Source organism: Chlamydotis macqueenii, chromosome 17 (genome assembly GCF_036417535.1).
Source record: "Chlamydotis macqueenii isolate bChlMac1 chromosome 17, bChlMac1.mat, whole genome shotgun sequence".
NCBI lineage: Eukaryota > Metazoa > Chordata > Aves > Otidiformes > Otididae > Chlamydotis > Chlamydotis macqueenii.
Genome location: NC_141572.1, coordinates 9,554,690 through 9,575,872, shown reverse-complemented (window position 1 = coordinate 9,575,872; position 21,183 = coordinate 9,554,690). Strand labels below are relative to the sequence as shown.

The following is a 21,183-nucleotide window of genomic DNA, read 5'->3' as shown; positions in this document are numbered from 1 at the left end:
TTGTAGAAGCTGGGTTTTTAGTTAAATGCTGCCTGCATACATTTTGGGCTGATGGCAGCAGGATCCGCAAATTGGCTAGCCTGAACCCACTGATAAATGAAACTACTGTGACTTGGAATCTGCCAGTGACCGATGTGTGTGCCTGTGACATGTACAAAAGCTGGCAGCTAATGAAAGCTCAGCTGAGCAGCTCCGGGGCTCAAGGGAAGTTTGTGAAGTTACACAATGCGCTAGTTGAGATGTCACGGGGCAGCCAAGGGCTGAGGGTGTGGAGGGGAGACCACCGGGGCTGTGTTTTGCAGTAAAATGGTGTCGGTACAAGAGAGCCTGCAAAGCGCTCTGGCTTGGGCAGCGGGAGCTGCTTGCAGCCATCGCCAGCCCCGAGGAGAGGCTGCTGTGCAGGAAGTAGCTGGAGAGAGGTTTTCACAAGGACCTGTTGTTTGGTTGCTCAGATTATATCAGTGTTCTGGCTATTGAGAGGGATTTGGCCTTTGGGTTTTGCTTTCAGCTTTATTTATTTTTGCCTGTTCTCAATTCTCTTTGTGAATACCAATATTCTGAGTCACCCAGAACGATTTCTGCCTTCATTAAAGATTCCTTCCAGCTCCCTTTCAACTGCCTGTAGGCTGTTGCCTGCCCCTGCCTCCCTCTGTGCACTTTGCTGCACAGATTTAGCTCTCACTATTCCATCACTCATCAACTCCTGCAGCTCTGCCACTCGAATACCTTCAAGCATATTAAACTATATTGTACCTCTGATTCTTTGCACAACCTGCCTTCTTCACATGACCTGCTCTGTACCGTCCCTGCTACTTCTGAAACACGTTTTCAAGCATTTGAGATATGGGATAAGGCCGTAGTTTATCCTAGTCCTACAGCAGCTCTGCTTAGAGCTGATCGAGTGAAATGGCTAAACCAGGGCATCCAGACCCTTTAGCCTGTTTCTGTTACACTGCGTCCTTCTGTGTCACCATGGATAAATCCATTTACCTAATTGTGTCTTTGTTTCTTTGATATACATCAGTGTTTAAATTGTCTATGAACTGAACACTGTTCTACACTGAACAAGCAGGACTACGTTTCTATAAAACCAAAATTAAAAGATGCGATATAAAACCAGAAGTAATTGTATAGTTCTTTAATGGGTATTCCTACATGAATTGCTGAGCTTGGTGGCACACTAAAGCTTGTGTGTAAGAAATTCTACAAATCAATAAAGAAAATAACCTGGGAAGGAGGATGGGTCTCTTATGACAGCACTAAGTGTCTATACTGTAGATGTCTTAATGCTAGTTAATGACTGTCCCTAATGGTATTCAAACAATGTACATTTGCTTTAGCTTTTTTCAAAGTCCAGATGAGCTGCTCAGAGCTCTCTTAATGATGCAAATGATTTAACGCTCATTTGTATGCAGTATGCTCCTGCTTTGAAAGTACTTCACAGAATTCAAGCCAAATTCAGCCTTGCAGCTCCACTGAAGTCAGTGCTTGTCTGTGCATCTGTTGGTCGCTTTTCTTTTTGGTTTTGCTTGAAGAGTTAACTTGTTATGTTGATTTTATTTTTTAAAGGTAGTATCTGCAAAGGATTTTTAATCACCTTTCTCTTCTCCCCAAAAAAGTAGCCGTAAGTACAAATGCAGTTCTGTTGATTCTCATATCTCCCTCTTAACCCCTGGGAAAGGAGGACAGGCTAAGCAGAATATAATTTTTTTTGTGTTCTTTTCTTTCCTCTACTTTGCACCTCCTAAGCACAGTTTCAGTGATATCTGGCACTTCTCCTGAAAATCCTCCTGCAAAGAATCTCTGCCATCTGATGTATGCAAGATACTGAGTTCTTCTCTGTGGCCCATTTCTGGTTTAACTCAACATAAACTGATGGAGGCCCAAATCGTGTACAATTCTGCAGGTTAGTTATGCTCAGTGTAATGATGTCAGGATGCACCTTCTTACGGCTGAGAGCAATTGTGGCATGGGAGCCTGACCTGACAGGTGGAGCAGACATTCTTACTTCGGGCACATACTCATTTTTTTTTTTAGTGTTGGACTTCATAACTGCAACATGCTTGGTAATGTAATTTTTAACTCAACTATGTTTTCAACACACACATTGAAAGAAAATAAAAAATCGTCTGCAGTCATATCATTCCCTCCCCCTGCGTAATAGGTACAGGCATGATTTTGAGCTTACAGCACAGACCCACAACCATCTACTGCCTGCACGGAGTAAGTGGGAGTAATGGCAAAGCATCCTTTCTAGATGTGCACGTCACTGGAATGGGCAGAGATGTTTCTTGTCAGCTGTTAGATATTTGCTGGCAGCACAGGGATGAGTGTTGAGACGTGGGAATAATGGGTTCATTTCCAAGCTCCACAGCGGATGAATCTAGAAGCCCTGTTGTCCTATTTTATATAATATTATTATAGCATACGACTGCTTCCCCCCTCTCTCTCCTGCAGTCCTGTCCTCCAGCTCCTGCCTATGTTCATCCTGGTGTTATCTACCGCAGGCTCCTTCCCCCCGCTCCTCCCTCCCCACTGCTGCTTGCCCATCCCTTTTGGCCTGCGTTGCTCTTCCCTCTCTCCTGCTGGGGATGGATGTAATCCCCAGAGGAATGTGGCCCACAGGCCTCTGCAGGACCTGGGCGTGTGACTCTGGAGATCCTCTGATGGTGAATGCAAAGCAGGAAAAAGCAATCTCGTGTCACCTGGCAGCACAGGGAGGGAAGAGCTGGAGGTTTGTGGGCTGTTCAGCGTGCCTGGCTGTCCAGCCAGCTTATCAGACGAAAAATAGAGGCTAGACTTTTCGGCTGCATGTACTATTTCCCTTTTCATTGTGTCTGGGTGATGTATTCTCTGCCTGTGGTTTTAATAAATATCTTTCATGGCTACTTTCTGCTTTGGTCCCCCTTGGGATAGCTCTTTCCAACTCAGCTGCATCAGTGTGCTGAAAATGTTGAGTCTGAGTGTGTGGAACAGAGGAAAGAGGGGAGAGAACTTCATGTAGAGCATCTAAGAAAGCTTTAACCATATCTCTGTGAAGCTGCTGCGTATCACACAAGCCTCGCCTGCAGTTTAAGTTGCACAAAGCGCTCTCACTTAATCGTAGTAACTCTTCTTCCCTTTCCTCATTGTGTTTGTATGTCCACAGAGCACTCAAAAATGTTTGCAAGGAGAATCCCAAGCTGCTCCTAGGACCCAAACTGGTGTTGGTTTTTAATAAGGCTGTGCATGTAGAATGTTGCTGTGTTTTACAGTGTCCTGGAAATTTCAACAGAGATGTAAGGAAAAAAAAATATACAAAGTTCACAATTCTGTGTTTGGAAACCGAGTTTTGTCCTATGTAGTAAGCACCGGTCTTAACCCTGCTAGAGCAGAACAAGCCTCCTTTTCTAGCAGAAACCAGAGTTGTTGTTAATTAACGTCTTGCTGAAAACTAAGTCTTTGCCATCTGTTCCGCCCCCTCACTACGCATGCCACTCTCATTATGTTGATCATGTAATTTAAAATGAAAATATATTTTGGTAGAGTGCTGCATAGGCATCTGTGCTGATTCTTCTCCTTTTCCTATTTACCGTCCCCTGCCCCCATCCCACAAGAAAAGGAAAAGGCGACAATTGTTCGACTCCTCGGTAGCTTTATCCTGGAGCTGCGGCGCTGGCTGCCAAGCTGGTGCGTGCCATGGGAGCAGCCACTCCAACCCTGCCGCATTCGAGCCGTGAGTCCTTTGGAGGCTCCTGTCACTAGGTTCATGAGAAATCCGTGGCAGGAAGCTGCCCCTTAAACTGAAGCTGCTTTAAGCTCTTGCGAGGGGTTAACTTAGATCCAGAAGAAGAAAAGTGAAAAGAAAGAGGCCTGGTTACTTCATAAGTGATAGCATGACCTCTGAGATCAGCTGGGCTGCTCCTGTTACAAACACGGCCTCTGTCTCTCTAAGGGTGGAGGAAGAGAGAAAGAGGAGGGATAGCTTTTCTCTAAGTGGGTTAGAGCAATTACTGAGGTCTCTTACAGCAAATGAAGTTGTCAGTGTGAGTCACATTCCCCTTTTCCTCTCACTGCCAAGTTTTAGGCAGTAACCAGACAGAGGGAGAAAAAAAAATAAAAAAGGGAAAAGCAACAATGGAGAAAAGTTGAACTGAAACAACCCTTCATTCGGGGTATTGTTTGACATTTTAGTTCTGATTGTACGTGGAGATAAAGGGTCTATAAATATCCTGTCTGCTGTAATTCCTTATCACAACATCGCCTGTCAGCTGAACAAATAGGTTAGGTTCTCCAAATAATACATAATTAGATATGTAAATACAAAATTACTGATTATAGCCCTGCTCCATATGGAATGAAGGCCTGGTCGCTGGAAAGGACGTTAAGCTTTTCTGGTTCACCAAGAGATGCCCGGGTCTCAGGAAGGCAAATGGCACATACAGCTGTTACTGCGGAATCCCTGCAAGCCCCCAGGCCGGCTGAAATAGGCAAGGAGATGTTTATCTGACTGACTGAACGAGATGAAAGCATCTTCTGACACTTTTTAAAAGTATCTTAGCATTTAGTTCTGTTCAACAAATGGCTGGAAGCTTTTCTTCTCTGCTTTAGAGCTTTTAATGAAGCATTGTGATTGCCGTTGTGGTCAGCTGTTTGACGCTTTTATCATTACTGGTATGCATAGGGTTTTTTAATGTTTGACAGCTGGAGAAAGAAGTATTTTGTGCATTCAAACTTTTAGCACAAAGCTGCTGTTTTCCATTCTGCCTTTGTCTTTTATTCTTGCTGATGCAAATCAATGAAAGACAGAACTGATTAAATTATGTTTGTTTACTTTTTTCTTGATGATAACAAGACACAGCCTGCCTTTTATAAAAGACAGAAATAGAGGATGTGAATGTTTCTGCAGTATTTCTAGAAAGGGTTTTTTTTTCCTTACAATATAAAAGCATTTATTTGTTCCTTATTCTTGATTTATCAGATAATGCGCACTTCCTAACGTATGTGGAATAAGAATAGCGCAATGAACAACAGTCAGCAGTGGATTCCATTTGGAAAGCTTCGATCTTGTTATTTTTATTAATTCAACAGTGTAAATGACCACATCACAAAACAAACACAGCAAGATACTTCTGTCCTTCACAGTGGGACTGCCCCAATCGTTGTTATAGCTGTACAAGAACGTCCCCTCCCTTCCAGGCTTTGGGTTTATACCCAGGCAGTTGTTGGGTGCTGGCCCCAGTACATCCGTACAGTACGGGAAAGAAACAAGCACTGAGAGGCAGGGCTGCAGAAATAGGATACCCATGATTGTTTTGGTGAGTAACGCGCATGTCTTGTGGATTGTGTAATACCTTTTTTTTTTTTTTTAACTCTTGTCCTGAGAAAGGAGGCCTGTGTTTGTCTGTCTTGCTTGTGCAGTGTGTTTGTGAGGAAAAAGATCCTGGATCAGGAGGGCGTTCCTATAGGTCAACAGCTGCTTGTGAGAGGGGAGGACAAGGCCACCAGGAGCACAGGGAATTACAGGAGAGAGATTTTGGGAAGGGTAGATGGCAGAAACAGGAGAGGAAGAGGACAAGCAGAAAGGAGGTGGTAAGGGAATCACTATGATTATTTTTTCCTGCACTTTTCAAGAACAGAGAAAAGTACAGCACAGGAAGGCAAAGGCAAAAGAAGTGTCTGAAGGCTTCTCAGCAGCGTAGTCAGACCTCCCTGTTTCACGGATGGAACTAGTCCTAGGGAGTGGTATCACATGGCAGCTGAGCCAAATCTGACGGTCTGCTGGTATGAGAAAGGACACTTCTGCTCCCAGCCCTACTGCTTTCTTTGCACAGGTCTGGTGCTTGTCTGGCCCTTTGATGAGCACACGCAGCTCAACAAACTGTAAGAAAATTAATTCAGTTTGAAGTATATCAGACCAGGAAAGGAGGAGAGTTGGACACGGTGAGAATGGAGACTGGAACCGCAATGAGTGGGAGAAGTACGGATGTCAGATTTTTGCTGCAGATTTGGGGTGTGCTAGGGGATGCCTCGCTGCTATTCTACGCCTAACCTCCCACTTCACCTCCCAGGTGGTGCTTCCCTCAAACGGCACAAGATGAACAGGGCCTGATCAGGGAAGCTGACTGGATAGATGAAGAGAGGTGACGCACACGGCAGAGAAAGGAGTGAACAGGACTGCAGAAGGCCAGGAGAATGTTGTCATGGGTAAGAGTGGTGGAAGAGGAACCAGGGAGGGAGGAGGACATATTCAGAGTGACCACAGAAAGCTGCTGCAATAGGCACCGGAAAAGTGCTTGAAAGGCATCTTCCTCATCTAGCCATTAAAGGGTTTATTCTCCTCTATCCTTGTAGCTATCTCTGAAGCAAGAGTCCTGTTTATGTCCCTTATTTAGGTACACATTTCTGCAAACTGGGATTTGATAAGAGGACAGCTGCTGCATTTTTATTATCTGTGACAAGCAGCCGTAAAAGCTGTTCAGAGTTCATGATGGAAATAGATCCATTTATTGGCATTTATCCAGCTGCACTTCACAAAGGTAAATGGGACATGAGAGTGGTACGGTGCCCCCTTTTAATCCATTTTCTATAGACCGGGGTACTTTGCCTCTCTGCAGGAAAGGCCAGCACAGCTACCGTGCTAATAAACACTCATTTCTCACTGTAGCATATGCACTTCCCAGACTCATCAATCCAGGCAACTTGTAGTTGAATAACAATTAAATATCCACACAGATTTCCATACCACAGCCTGGTGCGCAAGGCCTAGGCCTAAGTGGCTGGACATCTGCTGTCTGCTCCCCCACACGTACTGCTTGGCAGAGCATAATCACTTAATCTTACCCTGCTGCCATTAATGGCACCCGTAAAATCGCATGCAGAGCATCATCCTACAGAGAGTTTGCCATATCCTTCAAAAAGAGTGGAGTTCTCTCTCTTGCTCTTTTTGTTTGTTTGCTTGTATTTTTTAAAGCAGCCTTTTTTTTTTTGTAATAGTGAAAAATACTTTTCATTGTTGGTGGTCTTTCTCTCAGGATTTCCAGGGATTCAGTTCAGTTCTTTCAGCGTTAGTGGGAAATGAGACATCACATCGAAAAGTTAGTTGAGATGCAGGATGCTGATAGATCCTCACAACAATTTTGTGTCACTTGTACAAAACCCAGAGGCTCAGTAATGCAGTAAGATAAATGCAGTGCTTGATTACAACAGATGTATTGCACTTATAAAAGGCATCTCTTATCATGCGGCTCTGCATCTCTGGACTAATAACCACCACGTGTCAGGTAAGATGAGGGTCATGTGAGACAGATAGTTTTCCCATTGTTAAAATTTTTAAAATCAAAAAAAGCTACAAATGTCTTAATTATTAATTCAATTTTGCTAGATCTGGTGCTGGTGGCTAGACAGAACAGCTTTCTGAGCTTCAGTCTTTCCCCTGGTCTAACAGGTAACAGTCTATGTGGCAGAGTTCAAAATGTTATAGCCTTTTAAAGAAGTAAAAATTGTATACGGTCATTACCCACCACATGAAGCTGTGGTTCAGATGCTCCCATTTGTCCCAGAAAGCGTGAACAAACAGATAAGCCTTATATTTGCTCTGACTTAACAAGCCTCCTTCAGTGGTGAAGCTGTATGAGACACAGGGCCTGGCTTTGCGTTGTTGTGGTACAGTTCCTATCAAAACGCTTATTCCTTATGGAGTTGGCAGAAACTTTGAATTTCCTCCCTGACCCCCACCCCGCGTGGCTGTCGCTGCAGACCAAGTCCCAGCCATGATCACAAGAACATCCTGAATCAGTCTCAATAATTTGCATTTCCTTGCCAAAGATCTTATCAGCCGGGGGTGCAAATTGCAGCACCAAGGTTGCTGATGTTGAAAAACGTGCACCCTTCTGCTCCCCAGCTCTACCTTTTCAGGCTAGGTTAATTTATCCAGAAAAATTAATTGATGCAACAAAGCTGTCAAGTGAGAAAGGCCACACAGCAAGAAGGCGCTGCTCGGAACAGCTGCCCAATTTCTGTATTTGATGAGGTACCTCAGCACTTGCAGATCACTGCTGTTAGGAGCAAATCTTACTTTTGCCGTATTTGTACGCAGCTCCCTGCTGTAATTCTGCAGATGTTAGTTCTCTGTATACCCACATTGTTTAAAAAAATGACAAATGCTGAAAGTAAAAATTACGTTTGCTCATTCAAACATCTTGCTATTTACATATACGAAAAATCATGTGCCAGGGTCCAATAACCTAATGAGAGATGCACACGGACTTCAGCAGGAGGTGGATGGCGCCCTCAAAATCTGCTTCTGTCACACAAGCAGTCCCCTGATAAATGTAATGAAAACCTTCTTTTGTGTATAATGACAGATGCCACAGGGAGTTGTATATTTGGATATTATATTTTCTCTAGGAGTGTTTATTAACAAATGCTTGAAAGTTTTATGATGTGGTGAGAACTGTATCTCTCATGATAAACAGGAAGCGCTCAGAGGTATTGCATTACCCCTGTAACGCAACTCAGATTCCAACAGCTTGGCTCTTTTCTTCAGAATACTGTGACATCACTTCCTGCAGGAAATCTCTCTTGCCCGCACAGCTCTTATCTGCTATAGATACACAAAACTGAAAAAGAAATGGTTGTTTTAAAAATGAATGATGATTCATCAGTTTCAGACTGTAGAAATTGATGTCTGTAATTTATAGAACAGCTATTAAAAATATGCAGTACAGACTCTTTGGGCTCTCAGGTCAGTGGATTGAACAAAGCACAAGGAACAGCGACTGATACCTCCTCTCCCTCCCGCAGCACAGGTGCAGCTTACAGAGCAGAGAGGCAGATTTCCCTGCAGATGCTTGAAGTGTGTCTCGGATGTAAAGCTGGAAGTGCCAAAGGCCAGGATCGGACCAGTAAAGGAGAAAAGCAGCCCTGTTTCCTTGTTACCTGCCAAGACCAGCAGCAGCAAAGCTAAGTGTGACAGTTCCTATGTGGACGCTCAGATTCAGAATCAATGTGCTATGGCCTCCAACTTGCTCATAAAGGCTGCCACACACTTGTCATGTGGAGGTGTATCACCACTGGCTGAATTTTGAACCCTGGTGACTTTCACGTGAAATCCGAGAATCCTGTTAGTGTACTGCTCCCCATCACTTGTTTCTGTCCAGCCACCGCCCATAATTTAGACTGAACAGAGTAACAGCAGGCAACTAGGAGGTACACCTGTGCCATCAAAAAATCATGAGCTACATGTGTATTTGTGATGAACATCACCCCAGCTGACAATAACATCAGTGAAAGCAAGTCCTGGTGAGCTCTTTTTAGAAGGTCTGGCATCATTCCCCAGACTGGTTCCCCATGAAGGGACTTGTGTGTCTGCCAAGTGCTTCCCTTGCACAAAGCCAAATGCAGTGGGGTCTGGATATCACCCCTCCAACTATAACCCTTCTACTCCTATAGCTGATTCCTACTACCTCTTCATTTTTCTTTTATTTTACATTCTTCTCCACCCTCAGTCTCTTCTGTTCTTTCCTTCATCATCCTTTCTTCTCTGCCCTCACAACAGCCAACCTCTTCATTATAAATGCTCCCTAAACTTTTAACTATGAGCAAAAGTATTAAAAATGGAGTTACTGCAACAACAGAAAACCCTAATAATCCTGTTTCTATGTTCTTTGACTTCTGCCTCGGTTGGAGGCATCACTTGTCCTGTCTACAGCTGAACCAAGAACAAGTGGGGAAAACAGACTGCATATTTTAGTATCTGTAAATCATTAGACTTGTAAGGTTTTGTAAATCTTATCTCCTTTTTCTTATTTTCTTGTATTTGCCCAGCAATCAAATATATCAGAAATGCAGAGATCAAGAGACTGATATTATGCACTAGATTAATTTTTTTTTTTTGTAAAAACTTAATAGCCTTCCAGTGCATAAAGCCTTGGCACAAGAAAACAATGGCTATTGGCCAGGACTTCAGTGGCATCTTCACAAGTCAGTGTAACATTTTGCATAAATATTGACTATACGTATGTTCTGTTTTGTCAGTTCTGTAAAATAACTTTTTATCTGGTGGTTCAATTCTCTTATCAGCTTGTTTACTGAAATTTAAGTCTTAGGCAAGATGAAGCAAGCTCATGACGAGTAGTTGGTTTTGAAAAGATACAAGCTCCGGATAGCTGAGGACGAGAAAAGGACACAACAATATTGAAATCACTCAGAGTTTTATTGCGGCTAACTGAGACAGAGCGTGCTTTGAGGTTGGGAAATTTCCATTACTGAAGTGCAGGACAGTGCCTGGATAGTGCTGCTACTGCAGTTGAAAAATAAAAGCAACTTAATTTTACATAGACAGCAACAAAATATCAGTATATTAATTAAAATTGTTAGAATTATATAAGAAGCTTTTAAGGTTGCTGTAAAATCGATCCCTTTAAAAATGCCTAGAATATAATTGTAAAGTACTTGTACAAAACTAAGGAACATAAAAATGACTTGAAATTGCAGCTGGGTTTTCAAACTATGTTTGTGAACAGCAAATCTAACAAGAAGATGATAGATAATACATCTCCTACAACAGTGACAGATCTGACAGTGATAGAATGATACCCAGAGCAAGACAGTACAGTTCTGCAATTAATAACCCTTTGTGCTCCCCTTGGCATGCACAAAGCAAACACAGCAATCTGTTTACTAGTTCTAATTACATGGTGTATAAGGCACCATAAGCTTCCTGCAAAGTCAGTCAGAATGCTCAATGGGGAAAAGAGGAAATACTGGGGGAAAAAAAGTAAATTTGTTTTGGCATCAGTTGCCCAGCAATTTGAGTGAGACTGTTTTTAACTTCCCAACAGCGTAAGATTACAGCAAGATCCTCATTTTTGCTGAGGTCACTTTACACTGTCAAAGCAGTGGTCAACATTTAAATGAAAATCATTCTCAAGGGATTTCAGCTGTATGTCGCGGGTTAAATCACGCCCAGGTAGGTACTGACTAGAAGTTATTAGCAGCTGATGCTCTTTATGAATCTTAGGATAGTTCCCTGTGGATCAGAGCTCACTTCTAAGCAATTTAAGTTTGTGTCACATTCATCACCATGGTTCCTGAGTGCCTTAGAAGTTAAAATATATCTTTATAAAACATCTTACATGTCTTATTTCTCTCTCTCGTCACCCCCGCACAGAGGCTTGAGGTCTTTTAAAATAATGCTGGGAAAGTTGCTTTATGTCCTTAATGCCTGCATTTTGTTGGGATGATGGGGAGGTTCAGGGTCACGCTGAGGTACTCTGCAAATGCCATGCTTCTACAGCAGCTACCAAGAAAGCTATGTCCCCACGCAAATAACACAACTAATGTAATGATGATGATTTTGGGGGATGTAGCTTTAGTTTTAAATTAGCCAAAAAAATTTGAAATCCCTCCCACTCCCAATAAAGAGTGGCACTGTAAGGCCGCTACACAGTGTTTGTCCTTTGCCTAAACCTGATAATGCTGTTTCCAGGACTCCTAGGGCCTTTCGTAGTCTGCCATTTATTTTTCAAGAGACCTATTTACAGAACACAAAGTTAACAGTTGCAGTAGATATGTGTAACAGCACGGAGAATTTCTAGACCCTGATTGTGGGATGAACTCATCCATGTGACTCCTGAACTTGATATGAAGATGGAGATAGTCCAAACCATGGCATATTTAAACTGACCGATTGTACAGCTTAGCTGTTTCCTAATATAGCTTTCAAACTGAAGATACTGCATTTCTGTTTCGACAAACTCTTTGTAACAGTGTTTTTATTTCTGTTTGAAATAAAAGGTTTTACTTGCTCCTGCTTTTCATTACCTGCTATCATTTTTTAGTAACTATCACCTCTTCTCCCCCAACATCGCCCTTTATTTTGATCATGGGAGTAATAATTTTCTTAAAGCACATTTACATTCTTTCCAGAATTGAGGCTTTAGTGTTACCTTGCTAAGGCAGAAGACCCAACATCAAGTGCAGGTAATGGCAGCATATTTAAATAGGTTGAAAAGCAATTGATAACACTTCTGTCTGGTCTGCCTATCTCGGTAACTGCAGTGCCTCATTGAAATATATGCACGAAGTTCTGTCACAGAAGAAACTGTTGGGAAAGCCTGCCACAGCCTTTTGACCGCTTACTTGGGTCTAATTGGATTAGACGTGTATTTGAACACAGCGCTCAAAGGAGCTGACAGTCTTTCCACCATTTCCTGGTCTGCCCGGTTGGTTTCCTTTTTGATTAGACACATCCTGGTGAAGGTAGAAAATAATCTAGATGCGCACCACTTTTTAATTGAATTTGCTATGACAGGTTGTGTTTAAGCTCGATTCTCTATAATAATTTGTTTTGCATTTGCTGATGACAGATTTATTTATGTATGTAATCAGAACTGTAAGCATAATTTCATTTTTAGAGTTAAGAGAACCTTTTGAATAATATTTTACTTGGTTTCAGAAAATTTAAACATATCCTCACATTTACTGCTGTCTAAAATTTCTGAGAAAAATAATGCTGTGTTTCTAAAGTGCAGAATAACACATCACGGAAAGGAAAGCATTATATACAAGTAAAAATAAATACATCAGAAGCATTATCCCACTCAAATATATAAAAACCCCAAGTTGAATGTCTGTTAAATAGAGAGAGGATTTTATTAGATTATGTTGGTCATCCATGACACCTTTCACCCCTCAAACTAGGCTGGGGCTGCATCTGAAGCCCAGACCGCGCTGGGTAGGTCTGCCTCCAGCTGCGGTTTGGCTAACTGGCCGCGCAACTGAAACCAGGAACTCTTCTCTCTCCACTTCTGGTCAAACAGCAAGCCTGATGCTTTGGGGGACGTAAGTTGTAATCAGGAGATTGTACAGCATTTTGGAGCAGCTATGGAAAACTGCAATTGTTCAGCTGGTGGCAAAGGATGATGGCTTGCAGCAAGTAGTGCCAGAAGAAAGTGAGATGCCAGAAATGACCCTCTGGCAGTTGGGAGAAGGAAGAGAGAGTACATTGGCAGGGATGCCTTCAAGGCAAAGACAGACATGAAGCAGCAGGATTGCCAGCAGAGATGTCAACAGTGAAAATGTCAATAAAAAGAGGAGAGCTGAGAGAGAAATGTTGAAAGAAAGAAGAAGGCAAAATACAACCTGTGAGAACCTGCGAGCAACTGGACTGTCATGTAACAGCTTCTGGCCAAGCACTGTTACACAGGAATGCAAAATTAATTACTACTTGTAAGAAAAAAGCTTCATAGTCAAGGGGTAATGGGATGATTTTACATTGAGGTCTTCTGACAGACTGGGATTGATATAAATGAGGAGACACAGGCATTCTAAGATGTATAAAGATATGTATTTGAATGAGTTTTCAAAGGAAGAGAAGATACAGCACACCTCAAGCAGCTGTGGCAATAGTAGTTACAGCAAGCAGCAGCAGGATTTCAGATCAGGGGTTAATACTATTTGTCAAGATCAACAGAGAATTGCAGAAAAAAAAATTCAGAAGTGGAGTTAAGATCCTTGTGCGTAACTTTTTGCAGATTTCCAAGCCAAGCAAAAGCTATTTTAGGAAAACTGAGCCTTGCAGGAAAAAAAGTAAGACACAGTTGCAAGTGGCAACCGTGGCAACAAACAGCCATCAGCTACGTTTTCACCTCCCGGTCAAAGCCTTCAGTTTATTTACATGGGAAACAACTAACAGGAAAATATAATTCTATACAAAAACCATATGCTAAGTAGAGGTTGCAAAACTACACACTGAAGCTGGGCAACGTCAGAAGTAAACGTGCCCTTGTTATAGCAACGCGGGTTTCGTGTTGCAGCCCCGTGTGCTGCACGGCACGGCACGGCACGGCACGGCACGGCACGGCACGGCACGGCAGGCCGCGGGCACAGCGCACAGCCCCAGAAGGGCTCGGCCCGGCGCCCCGAGCCCGAGCGGAGCCCTCTTCCTGCCGCTGACTCACTGCCGGGCACAGCCCCCCGCACGGCCCGGCTCTGCGGCTCCGGGCACCAGGGGCAGCGAGCCGGGGCGGGGTGCAGGGACCTGCGGGCCCCGCTCCCGAGGCCTCCTTCGGGCGGGCGCCCCTCGGCGAAAAGCTGGGCGCCCCGCGCCGCCCGGGCCCGCCCCGGCAGCCACAGCGGGCTCGGCTCGGCCCTGCCCGGGCTCCATTTCCTGCCCCCGGCCCTGCGTCACCTGACGCCCCTAATGGCGCCGACCGGCCGCGCGCCTGCAGCGCCGCCACGCCCACCACGTGACCCGCCCGCCGCGCCCCCTCCTCAGCGGCTCTGCGGTTACCGCAGTCCCCGGCCCCGCCCGCGGCCCCGCCCCCTCCAGTCCCGCCCGGCCCCGCCCCCAGCCGCTCCCTCGGCGCCAGGCTCCGCCCCCTCCTCTCCCCCCCCCCCCCCCCCCCCCCTTCCCCGCCCCTGTCGGTGCGCGCGCGGCCGGCAGCGTCTCCTCACAGCGGCCGCGGCGGTGACGGCGCTGACGGGGCCTCGGAGCCGGCGGCAGCGGCCGGTGCTCCGGTGCGCGGCGGAGAGGAGACGCCTTCTTCGTTCCCGCATCCTTCTCCTCGTCCCCCTCCTTCCTCCTCCCCCCGCCTCCGTCCCCTCCCTTCCCCCCCCCTCTCCCCCCCCGCACGCAGTCACCGCGGTTCCCGGCACGGACAACATGGCGGCGGTGTCGGGGGCCGGGGCTGCGGGCGGCTCTGCCAACGCTGGGGGCCCGGAGATGGTGCGGGGCCAAGTGTTCGACGTGGGGCCCCGCTACACCAACCTCTCCTACATCGGCGAGGGGGCCTACGGCATGGTGTGGTGAGTGCCGGCTGCTGGGCCCGGCCGGGGCAGCGCCCTTGCCCTCAACAACCCCCTCCCTCCCTCCCTCCCTCCCCGCCGCCCTGCCGGGCCGCAGCCTCTCCGGGGCCCGGCCCTGGGCTCCGGCCCGCCCTTGCCCTCGGGGGAGGGGAAGCCGGGGCTCGAGCATCTCCGCCCGGCTCGTCTCAGCCCTGCTTTTCCCTTCGCCTTCCCGAGGCCGTTCCTCCGGTATCACCCTTCCCCTCCCTCGCTGCCGCCCCAAAAAATTCCTCCATCCACGGGTGCAGCCGAACGTCTCGTTTCCTTGCAGCCGTGCGCTTATTTTTCCGGCGTATTTTTTCTCCCTGCCTCTAGAGTTGGCTGCTCTCATTATGCTCTCCGTCCCTGTGGTGCGATGGCAGGCGTTCAGACAGCGAGAGGTGGGGAAGCCCTCTGGCAGCTCCGCGCTCCCCGTCTGCCCGTGCTCGGGCTCACCTGGCTGCGCGGCCCCGAGGTCACGGTGATAACAAAATAAAAAGCGAATCTGTGCCGACGAGGCGCTGCCCCGGCCCGGCTTTTCTCGGGACGTGCTGTCCGTGCTGCATAGCAGCCAGGCTGGCCTCGAAATTAACCTGTCCGCGAGTGAAAGTTCCCCTCCGCCCTTCTGGCTCTCGGTTGTTTTGTATCACGAAGAGTTGTACTGGGTCTCGCTGAAAAGCCGTCGGATGTGTTTGCTTCGGTTAATATCGGTCTTAAAGAGGGAGGTGGATGAGCTACAACATACTGGAAATGTGAACTAGCTGTTGTTTTAGCAGTCTGGATGAGCTGGGGTGATGTGGTGTGGTGGTGTATCTAGTGACTGGGTTATAGATCTGGCACGCTTGTGACCTTAGTTAGGATTTCATGTTCTATCTTCTGTTAGTAAAAAGGGTTAAAATATCGCCTTCTGAAATAATTTAAGGGATGCAGACGAAAAACTTTTTTTTTATTATTGTTTTGTCAGCTTTCGTCCAATTCTGTTTCTGTTTCTTCAGCATGTTTTTTGGGCAGAGACACTAAATGAGGTTTGCAGGCTGTGACTTCATGAAAGCTTTATCAGCATTAATTTATCTCTCTGATGCTTAATCTTTTGTAAACTAGTGCATTTCTCAGCGAAGGCCCTTCACAGCCTTCAGCTGTATGTTACAGATTTTTACAGCCATGGATTTTTGCATACAGTCACTGAGTTGTGCTGGCCTGTTAGGATGAAGTCATCCTGTATTTCAGGGTGGAAGCTTTCATCTAGGCCTGAACTTAGCCGGGAGATGAGCCTCTCTTACAAAGTTTTGCGTGGCGGCTTTCACTTTTTTTTCTGTGGGAACAGCCTTCAAAATGTCAATCAGAGATGCTGTTTATGGTGTAAAGAGATCCTTGTTATTGTTTTTGGGTTAGAAATCACAGCAATATATCCAGTCCAAAGCTTGTTAATGCAGCTTATGGTACAAGCTATATTTTATTGCTGTCTACTTTATCATCTGAGCTAGGGCAAGGAAACCAGTGCAGATAATCTCGGTACTAACTGCACTGGTTTACACTTGCAGTCTGATTTGGGAAGCTACTTGGGAATAGCACTTGCAAGATGTATGCTGTGTATAGTCCGATTCGTATCAAGGGGATGTTGGAAGTGTTTTTAACAGGCAGCTTGTTAAAGCCTGAATATTTCACCACAGATCAGAGGTTACGAGAAGCAGTGTGATGGCAGTTGATGCCCTTTTTTGGCATCACTACGCTAGTGAGCAGATACAGGGGAAATGGGGCCACTTTCTGCCCCTCCAGAGGGTATGTTACTAAGTTCTGTACTGAAATGGTTTCCCCTCCAAAACTATATAAGGCTGTCTTTTATTTTAAAACTTATTCTAATACACTGTGTCTGCTATGAATGCTCTACAAAATTACTAACAAAAAAATCCAAATCTCCAGTTCTGTTGAAATATGCACTTGGCTCCTTTATTTTCTGGTCTAGAATTATTAATGTGAAATACTAAATATGATATGTTGTGCTTAATTATTGCTTTTCTACCCTGTGTGTGAAATGACAGGGAGCAAAGTCTCAGTCTATGTTGTATACTTGATAAGGAAAGTGTTGGATGCACTTGTGGTAGTTAAATGCCATAGCAACGGTAATGTATTGTAGTGCCTAACATACAGGCTGCTATGGTTAAATAAAATGACTTATCAATCAGCAGCCGCGTAGGTTATGCAGTTTGATACTGTGTGTTTCTTATCTTGCTTTGATTGCTAACGCAGGGAGGATCTGCAGAAGCGTCTCCCTCGGGGGGGCGGGGTAGGAGGCAAGCTATGAGTGTGCAGATGGAGATGTTTCCTGCAACTGCAAAATCCATTTAAGTTTGTACGCTTTAACGAAGGAAAGCAAGGCAGGCTCTGATGGGTTTGTTTGAGACCCACAGCTAACGTGTATGATATGTGAGATGTTCCTTATTTACAAGTGCATTGTGCCGTAAGGCTTGTTATATGGAAAACTAGTGGCTTAACTCTTAAAATCCTTCACTCTTTTCCTTGTTTTTCCTAATTCTTATGTTTCTGAATCATCGGATTCTGGAGTTGAAAACAGTAAAATTATTTTAATTCTATTAATAAAAGGGCAAATTAAGTATTCTCAGGATAGTGCTGTTGCGGTCAGTCTTCCATTTTGATTTTGCAGCAGAGAGAATAATGTTTGAGAAATATTGATCACAATGTAAAATAACAGCACAGGAAATAGAGGAAGATGTTGACTGAATAGACTGTACGCGAATGTTCTCTCATCTGGATTTGAAAGCCCTTAAAGGCATTTAACTGTTTTCCCTAGTGTAGTCATTTTTAACATAATCAGATTTTGAGTAAAAATAAACTTAACAGAGCAGTGTATTTACTGCTGTGTTGTGGTTGCACTTCTCTCAGCTTCGTAAGCAGAAAAGGCATGTTATCAGGCAAACCCCCATCTTAATGTCCTCCAGATAAACTCAGCCAAAAATGTTCATCCTTTGGTACAGGCTTGCATCTTCCTCGGGAATGTTGTTGCTGGGGGTAAAGTGGTTGATAACTGGATATCCATGTCAGGGTCCCTTTCAAACCCATTTATTGTTTTCAGTATTTCTGCGTGTGAATCTGGGGGATGACCACAGTGCAAAACAAAGGTTTAGCCAAAATCCTCAACGCTTCCTGGGACTGCAGGACATTCTTTGAGCAATTATTTAGTCATACAGTCATGTTAGTTACTCTGAATTAATTTATCCAAATGTATGGAAACGTTGTGGGTTGGTTTTTTTTTGTTTTGTTTTTTGTTTGTTCCCCCCCCCCCCCCCCCCCCCCTTCTCTTTCGCGTGGGAGTTGTTTTGTGGGGTTTTGGTGTGAAGTTCTGGATGTGACTTTCCCTTTCTTTCAGTGATAGGGGGTTATCAGCCTCGGAGTCAGCTGGGACTGACTCTCAGACCAAGTCTGAAAGTTTCAGAACTACCTTTCAGACACAATAAAATCTAAAAGGTTTTTGAGATTGTCTCCTCCTCCCCAAATGTGTGGGTTACCTGTGTGCAACCTGTTAACAGCCCATACTTAGAACACACTGAAGCAGCAGTAAAACCATGATAGAGTTGAGCTTTAGATTTCCAGTGTGAATTGTTCTTCATCCAGTTGATTAGTCGTAATTTTGCAAGGATGATAATTTGACAATATAAAACAAGTAATCTTTTTGGAAAGAAACAGTGAGTGGGAATGTGATAGGGATGTTCTGGTTTATATTCTAGTTTTTGGAAGCCCTTTTTGTCATCAGGCTTATATGAATGTGAAGTATTATCACTGCTGCAAATAACTGCATATGAATAATAAAGATGAATGCAGTTGGAAGAAAACAATCTTGAAGCTCAAATCTTGCATTTCTTGGCCTGAATTTGACTGTGTTGTTACAAAGACATCTTTGTGTTACTGATGTGCTGTAAAGAGCGATATTAGAAGTTAAGGCAGTTAATAGATGAATGTTAAAGTAATACTGAAAAGAATATTTAAAACATTTGTCGGTTGTTTTTTCAAAGTTATGTTCCCCTCTACTCTCTCATGGAAGAGCCCTACTTTTAGAGGATGGATAATGTAAAATGAAATCTGAGAAGTATATTCCTGAAGGGACTCAGAACAGTAAAAAAAATATCAGGAATAGAATGATCTGCAAGGCATAGATATTTGTATTAAAAGATTAAAATAAAGAACTCAGAGATATTGGTGGTTGCATAATATTTTCTTTCAAGATGAGACTGTCCAACCTTACACAAAAGGTACCATTTGCATCCCTCTGTGAGGGTCAGATTGGTGATCTGGGTTGGACTGCTTTGTGGCCAGGATCAGAAACAGCCTGTAATTTTTCCTCTGTGAACTACTGCACTGATCTGGAGAGAGTGCCCTTTCATGGTAGGGCAAGTATAGAGATTCATGTCCCTGTTTACATGTGCTTGTAGGGAGCACGGGTTGCGTAGGGGTGTTAATACCTGGTAATTAACGTGTTCTGGTCTGTGTGATAAGGAGAACAGGGAGCTGGTACACATTAGCCAACCGTAATACCTCCTCCTTAGTGCGGGGTTCGGGGCAGAGAATTAGGGAATGTAATTGGTGGCTGGTTATCAGCTTCTTCCTGCTGGGGAGAAGGCCAAGGTAAGCGTTGCCCTTCAGTCACTCTGACTTCTAGCACCTGCCTGACCTGGCGTGGAAACACGAAAGGAGCAACTAGAGCTGCTTTTCCTGCTCTCTCCTGTGATGCACAGGGGATCGGCGAGCTATGCAGCAGGCATCGGGGACGGGCAGCAGCTACTCGCTCCCTGTGCATCTCGGAGCTGTCTGTAAGATTTATGGATGATGAGAGGTACCAATTTTTCCTGTCTGCCCAAAGTAATGGGATACTGGCTTAACAGTTGAAGAGTGCAGCCCAGAGACACTTGCATTTTATAAATACACACACGATTTCTTAACATAGCATGGCCCAGCCCACGGAAACAGATAGAGATAACTTGTGTTATTTTTTTAAGCAGGATTTGTTAAGCAAGTAATGCTTACGTGTTCACAGTATCTGTATGTGATTGCACCAGTCCGTCTCCTGTACCCCTACCTATGATTCTTGAACCTGTTGCCTGCCTTCTGTCAAATTTAACAGATGGTAGACGTCTTAAAGATGGGAAGTTTCTGCAAGTTTCTTAAAAATAGGTATTTTGTTAGTGAAGAGATCCTATATGCTGCTCTAGTGAGGAAGAGACTGCATCAGGAGGTCACATATGAGAAGTCAGACTCCCTCAAACAGACGTGACAGATGCCCCAGTTTCATGGGTGGATTTATTGGTACTCTCGAGACCAGAAATCTGTATCTGTAGGACACCAGGCTGTGTTAGTTCAGTAAGCTCCTTGTTTAGGAGTGGGGATCTACAGCCTGCAGAACAGTTAATGCTTACCAACTGAGTAGGTGTACAGCTCAACTGGAGCTGAAAACTAATACTTCGCCAACATAGGAATTTTTAAAATGTTTTTTATGTTGGTGCTTTGTCATAGCTTTCAACTATGATCTAGAAATGATATTAGCTGATCAATTTGATATTTTATAAAAATATTCGATGACATCTTGCTGTGGAATATTTCACAGCATAATGTAGACTGTGAGGGACTTCCTGAGGTCATGCGGTGCAACCTCCTACTCACAGCAAGGCTGATGTCAAAATTAGATCAAGCTGCTCAACTTGTCCACTCAACGTTTTCAAAATCTCTGGGGATGGAGATTCCACAGCCTCTCGGGGCAGCCTCTGGTTCTAGTGTTAAACCAATTGCCCAGTGAAACTTTTGCCCTTAAAAACATAGGAGTTTACCTTGACGCAGTTAGCAACCGTCACCTCTTGTCTTTTGTACTTTTTGCCTCTGGGAAGAGTCTGCGTCAGTTTTCTCTGTAATCCCCCTTTAAAATAACTTAAAAGAGCAATTAGATGCTTTCCACACTCTGCCCTTTTTTCCCCTCCTAGCCTATACAAACCCAGTTTCCTCAATTTTTTTTCATATATGTCATGTCCTTCAGCCCCTGTGCATGCTAATGGTTTTCTGCTGGACTTGCTCCAGTACTGGGAGAGAGGAGGACTGGATGCAGTATTCCAGATGGGGCCCCACAACAGTAATCCCTTTCCTTGACCTGCTGGCTACGCGTTAATAAGGCAGCCCAGCCCGTGGTGAGCCTTTGTCGCTGTGAGCAGGCACTGCTGTTGGGTGAAGCTGGATCTTGTTCTGGTAATCTCGAAAATACTTTTACTTGCACTTAAAGTGAGGTATTTTAAGAACTTTTAAAATAATATCTGAAAAACCCTCAAACTTCACAACATTTTATTAGGTGATTTCAGTTGTATTTGATGTTGATTTCCA

At 44.6% G+C, this 21,183-nt stretch overlaps 1 protein-coding gene and 3 long non-coding RNA genes across 4 annotated transcripts in view; 3 read left to right on the top strand and 1 right to left on the bottom strand.

Moving 5' to 3' along the window:
• Positions 1-1,603: 1,603 nt before the first annotated feature.
• Positions 1,604-6,127, top strand: LOC147598593 (uncharacterized). Its single transcript, XR_015260473.1, has 4 exons — positions 1,604-1,906; positions 3,149-3,278; positions 5,179-5,297; positions 6,051-6,127. It is a non-coding gene; the product is annotated as an uncharacterized LOC147598593 (long non-coding RNA).
• Position 6,128: 1 nt separating this feature from the next.
• LOC147598592 (uncharacterized) lies at positions 6,129-11,795 on the top strand. Its single transcript, XR_015260472.1, has 2 exons — positions 6,129-6,186; positions 8,785-11,795. It is a non-coding gene; the product is annotated as an uncharacterized LOC147598592 (long non-coding RNA).
• Positions 11,796-12,613: 818 nt separating this feature from the next.
• On the bottom strand, positions 12,614-14,538 carry LOC147598591 (uncharacterized). Its single transcript, XR_015260453.1, has 2 exons — positions 14,440-14,538; positions 12,614-12,955 (listed from the first exon to the last, which is right to left on the bottom strand). It is a non-coding gene; the product is annotated as an uncharacterized LOC147598591 (long non-coding RNA).
• The window catches only part of MAPK1 (mitogen-activated protein kinase 1), a 35,777-nt gene continuing 29,052 nt past the window's right edge, over positions 14,459-21,183 (top strand). Inside the window, exon 1 of the mRNA XM_086761733.1 lies at positions 14,459-14,790. Within this exon, the coding sequence (XP_086617859.1) occupies positions 14,648-14,790 (143 nt within the window). The 5' untranslated portion in view covers positions 14,459-14,647. The remainder of the gene's footprint in view (positions 14,791-21,183) is intronic.